The 13,774-nt window shown below is 38.2% G+C and overlaps 1 protein-coding gene across 28 annotated transcripts; it reads right to left on the bottom strand.

The window, feature by feature from the left end:
• Window positions 1-6,713: 6,713 nt before the first annotated feature.
• On the bottom strand, window positions 6,714-13,138 carry LOC110793066 (histone-lysine N-methyltransferase ATX5). 28 transcript variants are annotated; one of them, XR_002534579.2, is made up of 7 exons: window positions 12,756-13,130; window positions 11,557-11,651; window positions 11,323-11,425; window positions 11,121-11,220; window positions 8,905-9,017; window positions 8,039-8,148; window positions 6,714-7,112 (listed from the first exon to the last, which is right to left on the bottom strand). XR_002534579.2 is itself a non-coding variant. In XM_056835255.1 (6 exons), exons 2-5 carry the CDS (start codon window positions 11,612-11,614, stop codon window positions 8,082-8,084), a joined length of 330 nt encoding a protein of 109 aa, XP_056691233.1. In that variant the 5' UTR covers window positions 11,615-11,643; window positions 12,871-13,138; the 3' UTR covers window positions 6,714-7,112; window positions 8,039-8,081. The 28 variants fall into 28 exon arrangements, 10 of the variants coding, with proteins under 10 accessions (XP_056691233.1, XP_056691239.1, XP_056691232.1 ...); XR_008926491.1 differs by having other exon boundaries at window positions 11,557-11,643; XR_008926486.1 differs by lacking the exon at window positions 11,121-11,220 and having other exon boundaries at window positions 11,554-11,651; window positions 12,756-13,131.
• Window positions 13,139-13,774: the final 636 nt, after the last annotated feature.

Raw genomic sequence — 13,774 nt, 5'->3', positions numbered from 1 at the left:
ACCGCACTTATTAGACTTAACATAGAATGCATACTTGGACCAAGGGCATTATTTCCTTCAGAGGGGTATTTATAGGTTCTCATCCCTTCATGGGTTAGGTATTAGGGTTTAAAGTTGGGCTTGCTTTTTGGGCTTAGTTGAATTTAATCCTTGCAAGCTTTTGTTGGGTTTGATTATGGCAAACGGCTGGGCCTTAATTAAATTAAATTCGTTTTTGAAATACGACCCAACAATTCCCGCTTAAATAAATTCATTGAATTTATTTAATAAAAATACGGTTTTCGAAATAATTAATATATTGTTAATTAAAAATAAAAAGCGCATTTAATTCTCATTAAATGAAATTAATTTATAAAAAATACAACGAAATGCTTTATAAATATAATAAAATATATTTTAATAATTATAGAAAAATACGAGGTATTACAGTCTACCCTTCTTAAAAGAAGTTTCGTCCCGAAACTTGGGCACGGAAATCACAATTTTAAAACTAAACTTGAGACTATTTTGAGACTTTAGTGCGTTTTATTTGCAAAAAGTTTTAGTTGATGTACTCTTTAAGTAATTCAACATGACAATAAACATTGAAACTTCACTGGAAACAACGATTCAAGCATATCCTTAAGGGTAAATTGGGTAAATAAGGTAAAAAGCGCGAAATTCTACCGCACTCTACCCCCTTAAAGAAAACGAGTTACGGCCCCGTAACTCAACTAACCTCGGGAAAAAGCTCGGGATATTTCTTTCTCATTTCCTCCTCCGCTTCCCATGTAGCTTCCTCAGACTCTTGGTTAGACCACAACACTTTTACGATCTTAACATCCTTAGTTCGAGTGCTACGCACTTTGCTTTCAAGTATCTTGACAGGTCTTTCCTCGAAGGTCAAACTTTGGTCTAACTCTATGGTCTCCAATTGCAGTACATGAGACTTATCCGGGACATACTTCCTCAATTGGGACACATGAAACACATTATGCACTCTATGCAAATCCATGGGCAAGGCTAGTCTATACGCTACCTTCCCTTACCGTTCTAAGATCTCATATGGGCCTATATATTTTGGGCTAAGCTTTCCCTTCTTCCCAAATCTCATCACTGCTTTCATTGGTGAAACCTTTAACAACACTTTGTCACCTACTTGGAACTCTTCATCCCTACGCTTTAAATCTGCGTAGCTCTTTTGGCGATCTTGCGCGGCTTGGATTTTGGATTGAATAGTCCTAACCTGATTCATAGTGTCCTCTATCAATTGGGGACCTAGTACAACAGTTTCACTAATGTCATTCCAACACAGGGCTTCGAATGGTGCCATTCCAATACTGGCATGATAGCTATTGTTGTATGAAACCTCAATTAAATCTAGGCTATCTTCCCATCTTCTTTGGAAATCAATCACACAAGCTCTTAGCATATCTTCTAGGGTTTGAATAGTCCTTTCGGTTTGTCCATCCGTGGCTGGGTGGAATGCTGTACTCATTTTCAATGTGGTACCAAAGTTCTTCTGCACACTTTTCCAGAAATTCGAAAGGAACCTAGAATCTCTATCTGATACGATATCCTTAGGAACTCCATGTAATCTCACTACATGTTTGATGTAAGCTTTGGCAAGTTGTTCCATTTTCCAGGTTTCTTTCATTGGTATTAACACTGCTGACTTAGTCAACCTATCGACCACTACCCAAATGGTGTCATTTCCACTTTTTGACTTGGGTAAACAAGTGACAAAGTCCATTGAGATACAGTCCCACTTCCAACTCGGAATTTCTAAAGGTTGGACCTTTCCCTGAGGTCTCCTATGCTCAATTTTAACCTTCTGACAAGTCAAACACCTTGCCACAAATTCATCCACTTCGTTCTTCATCCTTGGCCTCCAATAGACCTTTTTCAGATCCTTATATAGCTTGTCACCTCCCAGGTGAACAGAATATGGTGTATTGTGACCTTCTCTCATCAACTTTTCCTTAAGTTCATTACACTTTTGAGGTACACACCAACGTCCTTTATACCTCAAACTTCTATCCTTGTGGATCTTAAAATCAACCTCCTTTCCTTGCGAAATCTTCTCCTTGATCCGCTCTAGCTTAACATCACCAGCCTGATTCTCCCTGATTTCATCAAATACTGACGACTGGATGGTTAAGGCATTCATCATACCCTCAAGGAATTCTCCACTCACTATTTCTAGACTCAATCGCTGCATGTCCTTACACAGCTCGTTAGGAACTACTAACGCATTCACACCATGACTTTATTTCCTACTCAAGGCATCTGCAACTACATTGGCTTTTCCCTTATGGTACTGAATATCCAGATCATATTCCTTGATCAATTCCAACCACCTTCGTTGGCGCATATTTAAGTCCTTCTATGTGAAAATGTACTTCAAACTCTTATGATCCGTAAATATCCTACATTTCACACCATACAGATAGTGTCTCCATATCTTCAATGCAAACACTATGGCGGCTAACTCTAAATCATGGGTAGGGTAATTGGATTCATATGGCTTCAACTGCCTCGATGCATACGCAATCACTTTCCCGTTCTGCATCAACACACACCCTAAACCATTCTTAGAGGCATCACTATACACATCATAAGTACCGCTCTCATCTGGCAAAGTTAACACTGGAGCGGTTGTCAATCGAGTCTTTAAGGCTTGGAACGCTTCCTCACACTGGTCATTCCATTCAAACTTCGCTTCTTTCTTCATCAAGGTTGTCATTGGTTTGGCGATTCTAGAAAAGTCTTGCACAAAGCGTCTATAATAACCCGCTAAACCAAGAAAACTTCGAATATCGGTGACACTCTTAGGTGTAGGCCACTCACTAACAGCTTTTATCTTTGCAGGGTCCACTGCAACTCCTTCCTTAGATACAAAATGTCCTAAGAACGCAACTCTTTCTAGCCAGAATTCACACTTAGAGAATTTGACATACAACTGATTGTCTCTAAGGGTACTCAACACTGACCTTAAGTGTTCCGCATGATCCTCCTCATTCTTAGAGTAGACCAGAATATCATCTATGAAAACCACTACAAACTTTTCCAAGAATGCATGGAATACTCGGTTCATTAAGTCCATAAAGATTGCAGGTGCATTGGTTAACCCAAAAGGCATAACAGTGAACTCATAATGACCGTATCTAGTCCTAAATGCAGTCTTTGGTATATCGTGATCTGCGATTCTCAATTGATGATAACCTGACCTCAAGTCAATCTTCGAAACATTCTTGCTCCTTTCAACTGGTCAAATAGATTATCTATCCTAGGCAAAGGATACTTATTCTTGATTGTGACCTTATTGAGTTCCCTGTAGTCTATACAGAGTCTCATGCTACCGTCCTTCTTCTTCACAAACAAGACCGGCGCTCCCCAAGGCGATGCACTTGGTCTAATATAACCTTTCTCTAGCAATTCCTCTAGTTGACCTTTCAACTCACTCATTTCTGCTGGAGCCATTCGGTATGGGGCTTTCGAGATAGGTGCAGTTCCGGGTGCTAAATCTATGGTAAAATCGATTGGTCGACTGGGCGGCATTCCCGGGATCTCCTCCGGAAACACGTCCAAGAATTCACTCACCACTGCAATATCCCTGGTTGCTCTTTCATTACATGGTCTAGGTCTCTCACATTGCATAAGAAGACAGGGTTCTATTTGTGTATTAATTTCACGAGCTCCATTGCCGTGACGATTCCTACACTCCTAGGCTTCCCAAAATGGCGATACGATACCACCTTTCCTAGACTAGACTTCAAGTGAATCTTCTGCTTCTCACAGTCAATCTTAGCTTTAAACATGGCCAACCAGTCCATTCCCAAAATTACATCTAAATCTCCTAACTCAAACTCAATTAGGCTAGACAAGAATATGGTCTTGGCTATGGTTAAAGGTACATTCCTATGGATCTTAGTGCACTTCACGATCTCACCTGTTGGTATCACTATGGGTACTTCTATTTCTTCGGGTTCCTTCAGTTCTAACTTCTCTAAGATATCCTTTGATATAAACGAGTAAGTCGCACCAGAATCAAATAGTACTTTAACTAAAACGGAGTTAATAGAAAAAGTACCAGCTATGACGTCAGACGAGTTTTCGGCTTCCTGCCTAGTGATCACATTCAGCTTCCCTTGGGCAACTCCGTTGTTATAGCCACTTCCATTGGCATTTCCATTGGCATTTTGGTTCCCATTTGGTTGATAGTTCCATCCGGGCTTTCCATTACCCTGGCCACTATTGCCATTGTCACCATTCTGGTTACCCCTTTGGTTTCCACCATTATTTCCTCCATTCCGGTTTTGGTTATTCCGGTTGTTGTTATGGCGGTTGCCTTGGTTACCTTGGTTGGGTTTCCCATTCTTGGCCTAACACTCAAATTCTCTATGGCCTAGCTTCTCACAAAACCTACAGACAACTTGGTTTCCATTACAGTCTCGACCTGGGTGATTAGTATGGCAACGTCTACACTCATAGACTCTCGTTCCGTTCCCTGCAGACTGATTCTTATCTCCGTTGTTATTGTGGAAGTTGTTCCTATTTCCACCATGGTTTCCCTTGAACTGGAAATGGTTGTTTCCCTTGTTTTTCTTAAAATTCCCCTGATTCTGCTGACCACCACCTTGGTTTTGGTTTCCAACATCCTTCCTCTTTTCACCAATCCCATTCTTTCTTTGCTGCAGGCCATACAGATGAGCAGATTTTCCATATAGGGTGTCAAGAGATGTAAAGGTCTCTCCAGCAAGCATTAGTTGCAAGTCCATAGTCAATCCACTCTCAAATCTCTGGGCTCTAAGCTCCTCCGTTGCCACCACTTCCGGTTCAAACCTAGACAACTCGATGAACTTCGAATAATACTCTGTCACAGACATACCATCCATTTTAAACTCTATGAACTCTTGAGCTTTCTGCTTCTTCAGATATGGTGGGTAAAACTTGTTTCTTAAGGCTACCTTGAATGATTCCCATCCAAATCCAGGTGTAGCTCTCAAAGCATTCTCACATCTTTGCCACCATAGATCGGCTTCTCCCCTAAGGTAATAAACAGCACTATTAACCCTAAGGTTCTCTGGGCAATTGACGGCTACGATAAGCTTATCGAACTCCCTTAGCCAGTTCTCAAGTACAGTCGGGTCTATCTCCCCTTGGTACAAAGGAGGCTTACTTTGGGCCACCTTCTTAAACATCTCACCAGCTGGATCAACTCCCTGGTTATTCCTATTCTGTGCTAAGTTCTGCACTACCTCAACCAGTTGCCTGACCACGTCAGCAATTCCTTGGGTAGCCATTTCCCTTCTCCTGAATAAAGCAAAAGACTAACTTTAACAACTGAGGTTGGACACTGCCTTACTAACACATTGCACTAGCTAGTCATTCACTTGGTGCACATACACAAAAATGTCGGACCCTAGGCTGGATAGGCGCCTGTTTATGGGCCGCTTTTTCCCCTTAGTCCGCATCACAAAGTTCAAGTGGTGAAAGATTGAACCACCTTGGAAGTATAATTTTATTGAAGAAATGCATAAAATTCCTTTCGCGATAATCGCTCAAAGATAGTATAGACTTGAATTAAGGATATAAGAAGGAATTCTAGATTTTATTACTTCAATGGAAAAATGATACATCCTTTGGATCGTACTTTATTCGGAAAGCCACAAAACTGAACTACTAAAACATAAATTACTTGCTTCACTAAATCTAGGCACTAGCTATTACAAAAGCTTAAAATGCTACTCAACTATCCAGCCACCCTTACAAACAGGTGAAGAGGGCTCATGGTCTTCAAAATCATCAAAGTCTTCCTATGGATCAGACCCATACTCCATATCCTCATTGTTTTGCTGTAACACACTGTTTACCTCTTCATTGTCGACTTCAGACTCAATTTCTGTGTCACTGGAGATCTCAATAGTGGGTTCAGGAATGATAGGGTTAGGGTTCTCAATCTCAACAACATCATCATCACTATCCTCATCCATCTGAGTCTCTGTATCATGATATACTCCTACATTGTGAACACTCGACACCATCTTGCCATCACTACTACAAAAAACCCTTTTGGAGTCGCCTCTTAACCACCTATAGAGTCGCCTCATGGGCGACTCCACAGGGGGCGATTCTATAGGTACCCTCTTTACGTGTCGCCTGTCAACCGACACTGTAGGGCAGTTTATGTGTCGCCTCTTAAGTTGGAGGCGACTCCGAAGAGGAAATCTACGAATTTGTATGTATATGTTTTAGTCGCCTATTTCATTTGAGGCGACGCATATGGTACTCTATGGTGTCGCTTGTATTTTTAGGCGACGCGAAAGAGCACCATATGTGTCGCCTGTTTCGCTTGAGGCGATGTCAATGGTACTCTATGGTGTCGCCTACTTCGTTTTAGGCGACGCATAAGGTACTCTATGGTGTCGCCTGCTTCGTTTTAGGCGACGCATATAGTACTCTATGGTGTCGCCTACTTCGTTAGAGGCGATTCATTTGGTACTCTTTAAAGTCGCCTACTTCGTTTGAGGCGATGCATAAGATATTCTATGGTGTCGCCTCATTTGTTCGAGGCGATGCATATTTTAGTTTCCGTTAATGAGTCGCATCTTAATTAGAATTGCTATTTTTTTTATTTTTTTAGCGCACACATAATTTGCCTATGTAGGACTCGAACCTACATATATGTGCGTGGCGCATTGCTCTACCATTTGAGCTAATAGGCTTTCAAGAAGAATTAATGGTACTATTAAATTACTTGAAATACTCGGCTGGAAAATGTGTTTAAGACTAAACAATTTAGAAAAGGGGTAAATACTAGAATTACCTGATGAACTACCCTTAAACAATGAAACTATTCCAAAACAATTAAACTACTCTAATGAACTATTCTAAAACAATGAAGCTGCAAATTTCTAGGATTTTGAAAGCAGAATGCTGCTTTTGTTCTATACAGCATGTATTTTAAGATAGTGAACCATGTTAGTCTAAAGTTTTAGCTGATGATGCGGATGAGAATGATAGTATTAACAAGGCTGTTGGCGTAGCGCCACACCCACCTGATGTAACCTTTGAGAACTTAGGGGCTAGCAGCATGTCTCTGTATAGCTCTTTTATTTAATCAAGTGTTCCTTAATTCCAAAAAAAAAAAACCATGTTAGTCTTTCTTTCTGAAAAGTATACATAAGCTTTGTGGTTGAACAGAACCAGGATACATCCAACACCTACAACTGTTTACACAAAATTCAGCATTTTCATATTTAATGTTCAGTATAACTAACAAAACACGAGTCATTGAAATATGGACTCACCTGCTTCTGTACTATACAACATGTATTTTCATATATATCTGAACAATGTTATTTAAAGTTCACATCACATTGGTTTGGCATGTCTCTCACAGCAGGAGGTGGTGCCTAAGTTTGTCCTTATTAGCTGAACCCCGAGAGTAACCATTTCTTCTACCTAATCAAGATTCAACTGCGATGTATCTTTTGATGTGCATGTCGGTGTATGTCTGCCAATTCAAACTCTAGGGTAACATACCGATAATTGCTTAGTTTCTCCTTGTTATTCTAAATATTTTGATGTTAAAATTTTAGGTAGCTACTGGTTCTTGTTGTCTATCACAAAATCATACCTGCTACATTTTCCTAAGGTACGAGGAACTAGCTATGCGTATTTCATTCATACCAAGTATATAAGCACATAGCACGAGAGGAAGCAAAGGAATGGAAACAAGACTGTAAAATAGATTGTCGTAACTATTAAATAGAGTACTCACACAACCAAGGTGCCTTTGATATGCAAATTGTCTAACAACCCATCAACCATGAAATCGAAGAAAAAGCTTCCCCTCTTTCAAGGGAAATCACAACCAAAATCCAATGATTTATACTTCATAAACAAGGAAAACATTAATTTTAAAGGGAAAAATGGAATACATCGTGATCTCCTTTTGCAAAAACCTAAACCAATTCCACAAGTATAATTTACCCTTTATTAATCATATCTAGTCAAAGTTAAACAAAGTTTTGAGATCATATTTTTTGTTTACCTTATCCAGATATCCACACAAGATATATGTATGCATTCCATGTTCAGTAATTTCTTGGACATTCGTGGAAGTAATTGTATTCCAGATAAGAAATTAGAAAAGGCACACACCTGCAAGTGAATATACAGCTGGAGAAAAATTAGAGAAGGCAGTCTGCAGATCAGTAGACATATTTATATTTCAGAGTACACAAAATTTTCAAAGAACTATTGCAGTGCATATAAAACTCATCAACAGTTGCAGAAGTGAGTTAAGGGGCTAGTATGGTTTCCCTGCCAGGAAATATTACCAGTCTCTACTTTTATTAAATAGATAAAGTACCCTCATATCAATCCCATTACTAAAAACTTTGGAGGTCAAGATATATGCAGCTACAAAGCACCATAACCAGTAATTGACTAGGAGATAGCTTAGAGAGGCAATTGCCACCAAGTTTGCTCAACCTTTTCTCAGAAATTAATTGATTTAAGCAGAATTTAGTAGCTTTCGGACCCCTATCCATTCATTGGATTTCAGGTGACATCTTAGACATGCCCAGTTTGCAACATACCAAAAAAACAGATGTCTCGGATATATTTCGCATTTGACTAGCCACAAAATCACCTTAGCAGCTAATTAACTTATACCCATTTACCAAACATTATGGCCATGAAATTAATTCACAGAAAATACCAAGTATAAATAAAAAATAGAATTCTAACCTATTTCACGCTTGCCATTTTCAGGGCTATCACTTCCATGAACCACATTCCAGCAAGTATTAAATAGAATTCAGAATAGTGCATAGCTAACAATCTCTGAGACCGCAACATGATTTTACAACTTTAGACATCATGGAAATTTAGTTGAAAGGCTAAGAGACCAACCTCCTCGTTTGAACAATAAGATCCCCTCTGATAGTTCCAAGTTCAGCCTAAAGAGGATCGGTAGCTCCTATTAGCTTACGTGATGAAGCAACAACTCCAACACCCTTCCAACCCTAGTATTCATCAAATATCAGCTCATATAACTACTTATATTCACTCCAAGATTGCATTTACACACAACAGGACCAAAAGTTATGCAGTCGATTCAGATTCTGATACAATGACTTGGCCTTGAGATCCTTGTAGTGCTCTTGTTAAATTAAGGGGGAGGGGGGTATGTTACTTTCTGATGCATTAATATAAGTGTCTCAATTAAGACAGAACCCCCTTAAACAAGAAAAGGAAAGTCGAAGATGATAGAACTTGACAGTGGACACTTTAGAATACTATAATAGATAGGAATATCTTTCATGTATGTGGCTTCTCTATTAAATTGAAAGGATGTATGCCTCCGTAATTGTTTCTAAGAAAGTCTGTTTGCCAATTTAAAGATGAGCTTCCAAGGTAGAAGTTGCACACATGTTACCAAGTTACCAAGACATGTCAATTACTTATCCCACAAAAGAAAGCTTCAGTCTAATACCATGTATGTAATATATCTGTCATTCCATGCTTCAACGAAAATTTGGAGTAATATTTGTAATCCCAAGTCCTTGCTAAACATTAAAAAGAAAAAGAAAAAAAGAAAAAGAAAAATCTACATATATCAATTAAAGAGAAGTCAAGGCCTGGTCTGATAACCTAGATGCCCTCACTTTTACAACAACACTCAATCTGGATGAACCTGATAATTGCAAATAAGTTATTTCCACTTCCAGCAAACAACACCAAAGTACAACTAAGAAGATACACTTACAAGAAGAAGAATTTCCTCTATCCCATACAGCAAGCAACGAGAAAACACAAACGAAAGAGCCATCTAAACAACAAACTAGTCACACGCAAGACCTTATTCACAAAACTTCTATAGTTCAAACTAGCACTTTACACAATCACGATAGTTTAATTCTCATTACTGAAATCTGAAGAAAAATTAAATACATACCTCCAACACCGACTAGCTCCAAATTTATTTAACTTCAGTGTTCACACTAAATTCAATCACATTTCCAACCCAAAACTCAAAAGTAATTCCAAATACCAAATTCACGATTATATGGTTGGTGCTAAAGTGAATTCAGACAAAACAAATGTATACCCAAGAAGGGAATGAGTAAAGGCATACAAAGTCAGATCAAGGAAAATATTTATATGCATGGAATGCTAACGCTTGATTACTATTTATATCCATTAACTTTAAAACTACAAGCATACACCAAGAAAACATTAAACTGCCTCTTATCCATTAAAAAGGGAAGAGATCCACAGTCAAATTTTCCCTTGTCTACAATAAGTGAAAAAGCTTGACAGTCCAGTATAGTGTATCTTTGGCTAAAGGTCAGCAAAGAGATTGTAAGGCACAATAAGCATGCAATAATTTTCATTACAACTACCAAGCCGACAACCGAGCAGGTTATTCCCATTCCACCCAAAATACATAGTAGTTGGCAAATTCAGAAGCACACATTTCTCGCAACAGTCTTTTCCAAAAACCTCTCTTACATTTTTACATCTCATTACAACTTAGAGCCAGCTACCCTATTTACTTCTTTTCTTGATTTCTTCAGCTACTTTTTATGTACCATTATTAATTTGTCTTTTTTATTATTTAAACAATGGAATGTTTTATATTCTTTGTACAATCATTATTAAAATTTATATAAAAACAATAATTTCTCTCAAATAATATACAAAAACATTAGTTATGCGAAACAATATAAACTTCTTAGAGATATAATATTTCTTACTTGTAGAATTTTAATTTTTCTCTATTTTGTACAGAAGTTATATTGTCTCATTTGTAATGATTGTTTATATGGCCTTATCTGTTGCAAGTTTTGAAAATTTTATAACCTAATAGTATTGCATTTTTTGTACGGTGAAAGATTCAAAAGAATATAATATTATCGTGAATTAAATAATCAACGTACTATTATTACACGCAGACAAATTTTCAGTAGAATATATATTATGGACATGGTCAAGATTAAAAAAAAGCGGCCCCCTGATAAAAAAAATCCTGGTTCCATTCAAAATGCTAAAATGTCCACAACCCAACCATAACATTGCAGGAAAATGTACACGACTCACAAGCAAGTAAATTTCAGACAAAGTACCTATTGCAAATAATAATCTTGTTGTAATCCCAATCCTCAACCCATCGACATACAACACATCTTTCGGTTGTCCATTTAGCATAAACAGACTCATATTGTTCTGTAAACGCAACAACAATACAGTGAGACTCTGTATTAATCAATATGGATACGATCTCCATCCCGTAGTAAATTGTACAAGTATCAGACAAGTGTCAATTACCTTGCAAGAAAGAAAGCAATTTCTGCTTTCTAATTTTTAGCGATTTTTCAGGAGGTTTAGCAGAAGTAGCAGCTTGTGCATGAAATTCTACCATCTGCAACATCTGAAGATACAGAAGGAAAACTGTTGAATGTTAATCAGGTAACAATTATTCCAAAATATCAAGAAATATATGTCAACAATGTGAAAACACTGGAAAGCAGAAAGATTCAATGACTTGTAAGTTACAACCACAAAAAAAGTAGACAACTTTGTCATTCTTCAATGCCTGTGCGAACGACGCATTTTTCATCCTGCTTCTTGCATCTGATTCCTCAATGCCTGTGGCACTACCCAATAAATGCAGAAAATCAAAATAATATTGCAATTTTAACAGCGTTTTATATATGATAATATCATTCACACATCTAGAACTTCAGTACTACGAAGTACAAATTTTTTAATGCTATGGAAAATGGAAACATACGTTTCAGGTATGCATCAAACAAATTTCCAATGATACCCTCAATGGTATCAACAATAGGAAGAATATAGACACACTTCCCATATTTCGCATCAGGACATTGAGTCTAAAAGTTAGAACAAGGCAACCCCAGAAATCAATTATGTATGAACCTACACTAAATATTAAACAAGTCAACAGCTAGCAATTAACCAAAAGGACAAAACCCCACAATCAAACTAAAAAATCAGTGTCCCATCCAAGAAAACAATCAACAACAATCCAATTCCTGCCATTTCTGATTTAAAAAGTCACTTAAGAAACTAACTAACAATCCAAGAATTTCATGTGTTAGTGAACCTACACTCTCACAACGACACTGCTACCAGTGGCGACAACTCCAAGAAACCTACCCAACAACCTCTTACTAAACGACCAACCCCCTACGGCCTTGCACACGTGCACTCGCTGCAAGCCCTCGCCGGCTAATAGTCCCGGACACATACGAGACCAACCCCTGCACCCAACATACTAACTAAAAAATATATCGTCCCCTGTGCTCACTCCACAAAAATATCCAAATTCTTAAGACTGGCAAAATATCAAGACATTTCCAATACTATCTCAATTACTATAGTCTAATTTAAGCATACATACTCAATCAAACAAAATAACATACCACACAAAATCCAAGCCCCAAATTTCTTACAATCATACGGAGTAATAATTTTCACTTCATCAATAAACCAAGGAAAATCAAGACTTAATGCAGATCAGACTCCATCAATAATCATTTGCGACGCAGAACAGACTACAAACTGATCTTGTTGAACTAACAAATAACATCAATTGAACTAACAACTAATCCATTTCAATCATACGATTCCACATATGTCCGACTAAACACACATTCAACAACCCAATATCACCCAAGAAAACCCTTAACGCGCAAAATCAACGCAACTAATTAACAACAATAAGGAACAATTACCATAAAATTAGGGTCTATTAGTTTAAAGCTAATAGACAAGGTCTGAAAGTTGAAGTCAGCGAAGGCGGCAGAGACAGAGAAGGTACCAGATCTTCTAAATTGAACGGCGGCTCACCTCAGCTCGACAACGTGGCAACCACCGAGGGCACGCCGGAGAGGATGAGAGAAGAGAGCCGCGGAATCAGGCGCAACCACCACAGAGGGAGAAGAGATAAGAGCACATCGCGCACAACACTAATCGGGGAAAGGAGAGACGCTGTAGAGTTTGGCTTGGATTGTATTGGGTGAAATAACATGGAGAAGAAGGTTTCAATTTCGTAGATGGAGGGTTTCGGTTTCTTCAGTGTGATGTTGCAGGTTTCAATTGAAGAAAATAATGCCCTTGGTCCAAGTATGCATTCTATGTTAAGTCTAATAAATGCGGTTCAGTATTAATTATCAAGTTAATAATTCAGTGAGATCAAGTGAGCTGAATGCCTAGCTAGAGGCCGCTTCAGTTCAAGTGGAATTAATGATATTAATCCACAGCTTACTCTTGACTGAACCCGTAGGGTCACACAAAATAGTACGTAAACGGATCAAGTATTTAATGGCATTAAATACTCCATCTATGAATATTCGGAATCGACGGATCTTGGTTTCAGTGGGAGCTGAGATCGTCACAAGCAAGAAATGAATACTCCGGAAACGATGATATTGCCGGAAACGGAAATATGGATCGTATCGGAAATATAAATATTATCCAAGTCGTAGATGTTTCCGGAAACGGAAACATGGTACGTATCGGAAAATATTGATGGAAATGGAAATATTGCCGGAATCCGAAATATTGCCGGAAACGGAAATATTGTCAGAATCGGAAATATTATCGGAATCGAAAAATAATTCCGGAAACGGAAATATTAAAATATTTGTTCGAAACGGAAATTAATTCCGGAATCGGAAATATTAAATATTGTTCGTATCGGAAATAAATTCCGGAATCGGGAATTTAATCGGAAGCGCATCGTACGAATAAG

The sequence above is a fragment of the Spinacia oleracea genome, chromosome 1 (assembly GCF_020520425.1).
Source record: "Spinacia oleracea cultivar Varoflay chromosome 1, BTI_SOV_V1, whole genome shotgun sequence".
In the NCBI taxonomy this organism is placed as follows: Eukaryota; Viridiplantae; Streptophyta; class Magnoliopsida; order Caryophyllales; family Amaranthaceae; genus Spinacia; species Spinacia oleracea.
This window is presented reverse-complemented; position numbering and strand designations above follow the sequence as displayed.

Bases quoted from the DNA above. Each gene is read 5' to 3' on its own strand.
- LOC110793066 (XM_056835255.1), bottom strand. From the start codon at position 11,614: ATGAAAAATGCGTCGTTCGCACAGGCATTGAAGAATGACAAA. The intron at 11,221-11,322 runs GTAATTGACACT...TTGCGTTTACAG, and splicing joins ATTGCTTTCTTTCTTGCAAG to AACAATATGAGTCTGTTTAT. The intron at 8,167-11,120 runs GTACTTTGTCTG...ATTTTTCTCCAG, and splicing joins AAGATTATTATTTGCAATAG to CTGTATATTCACTTGCAGGT.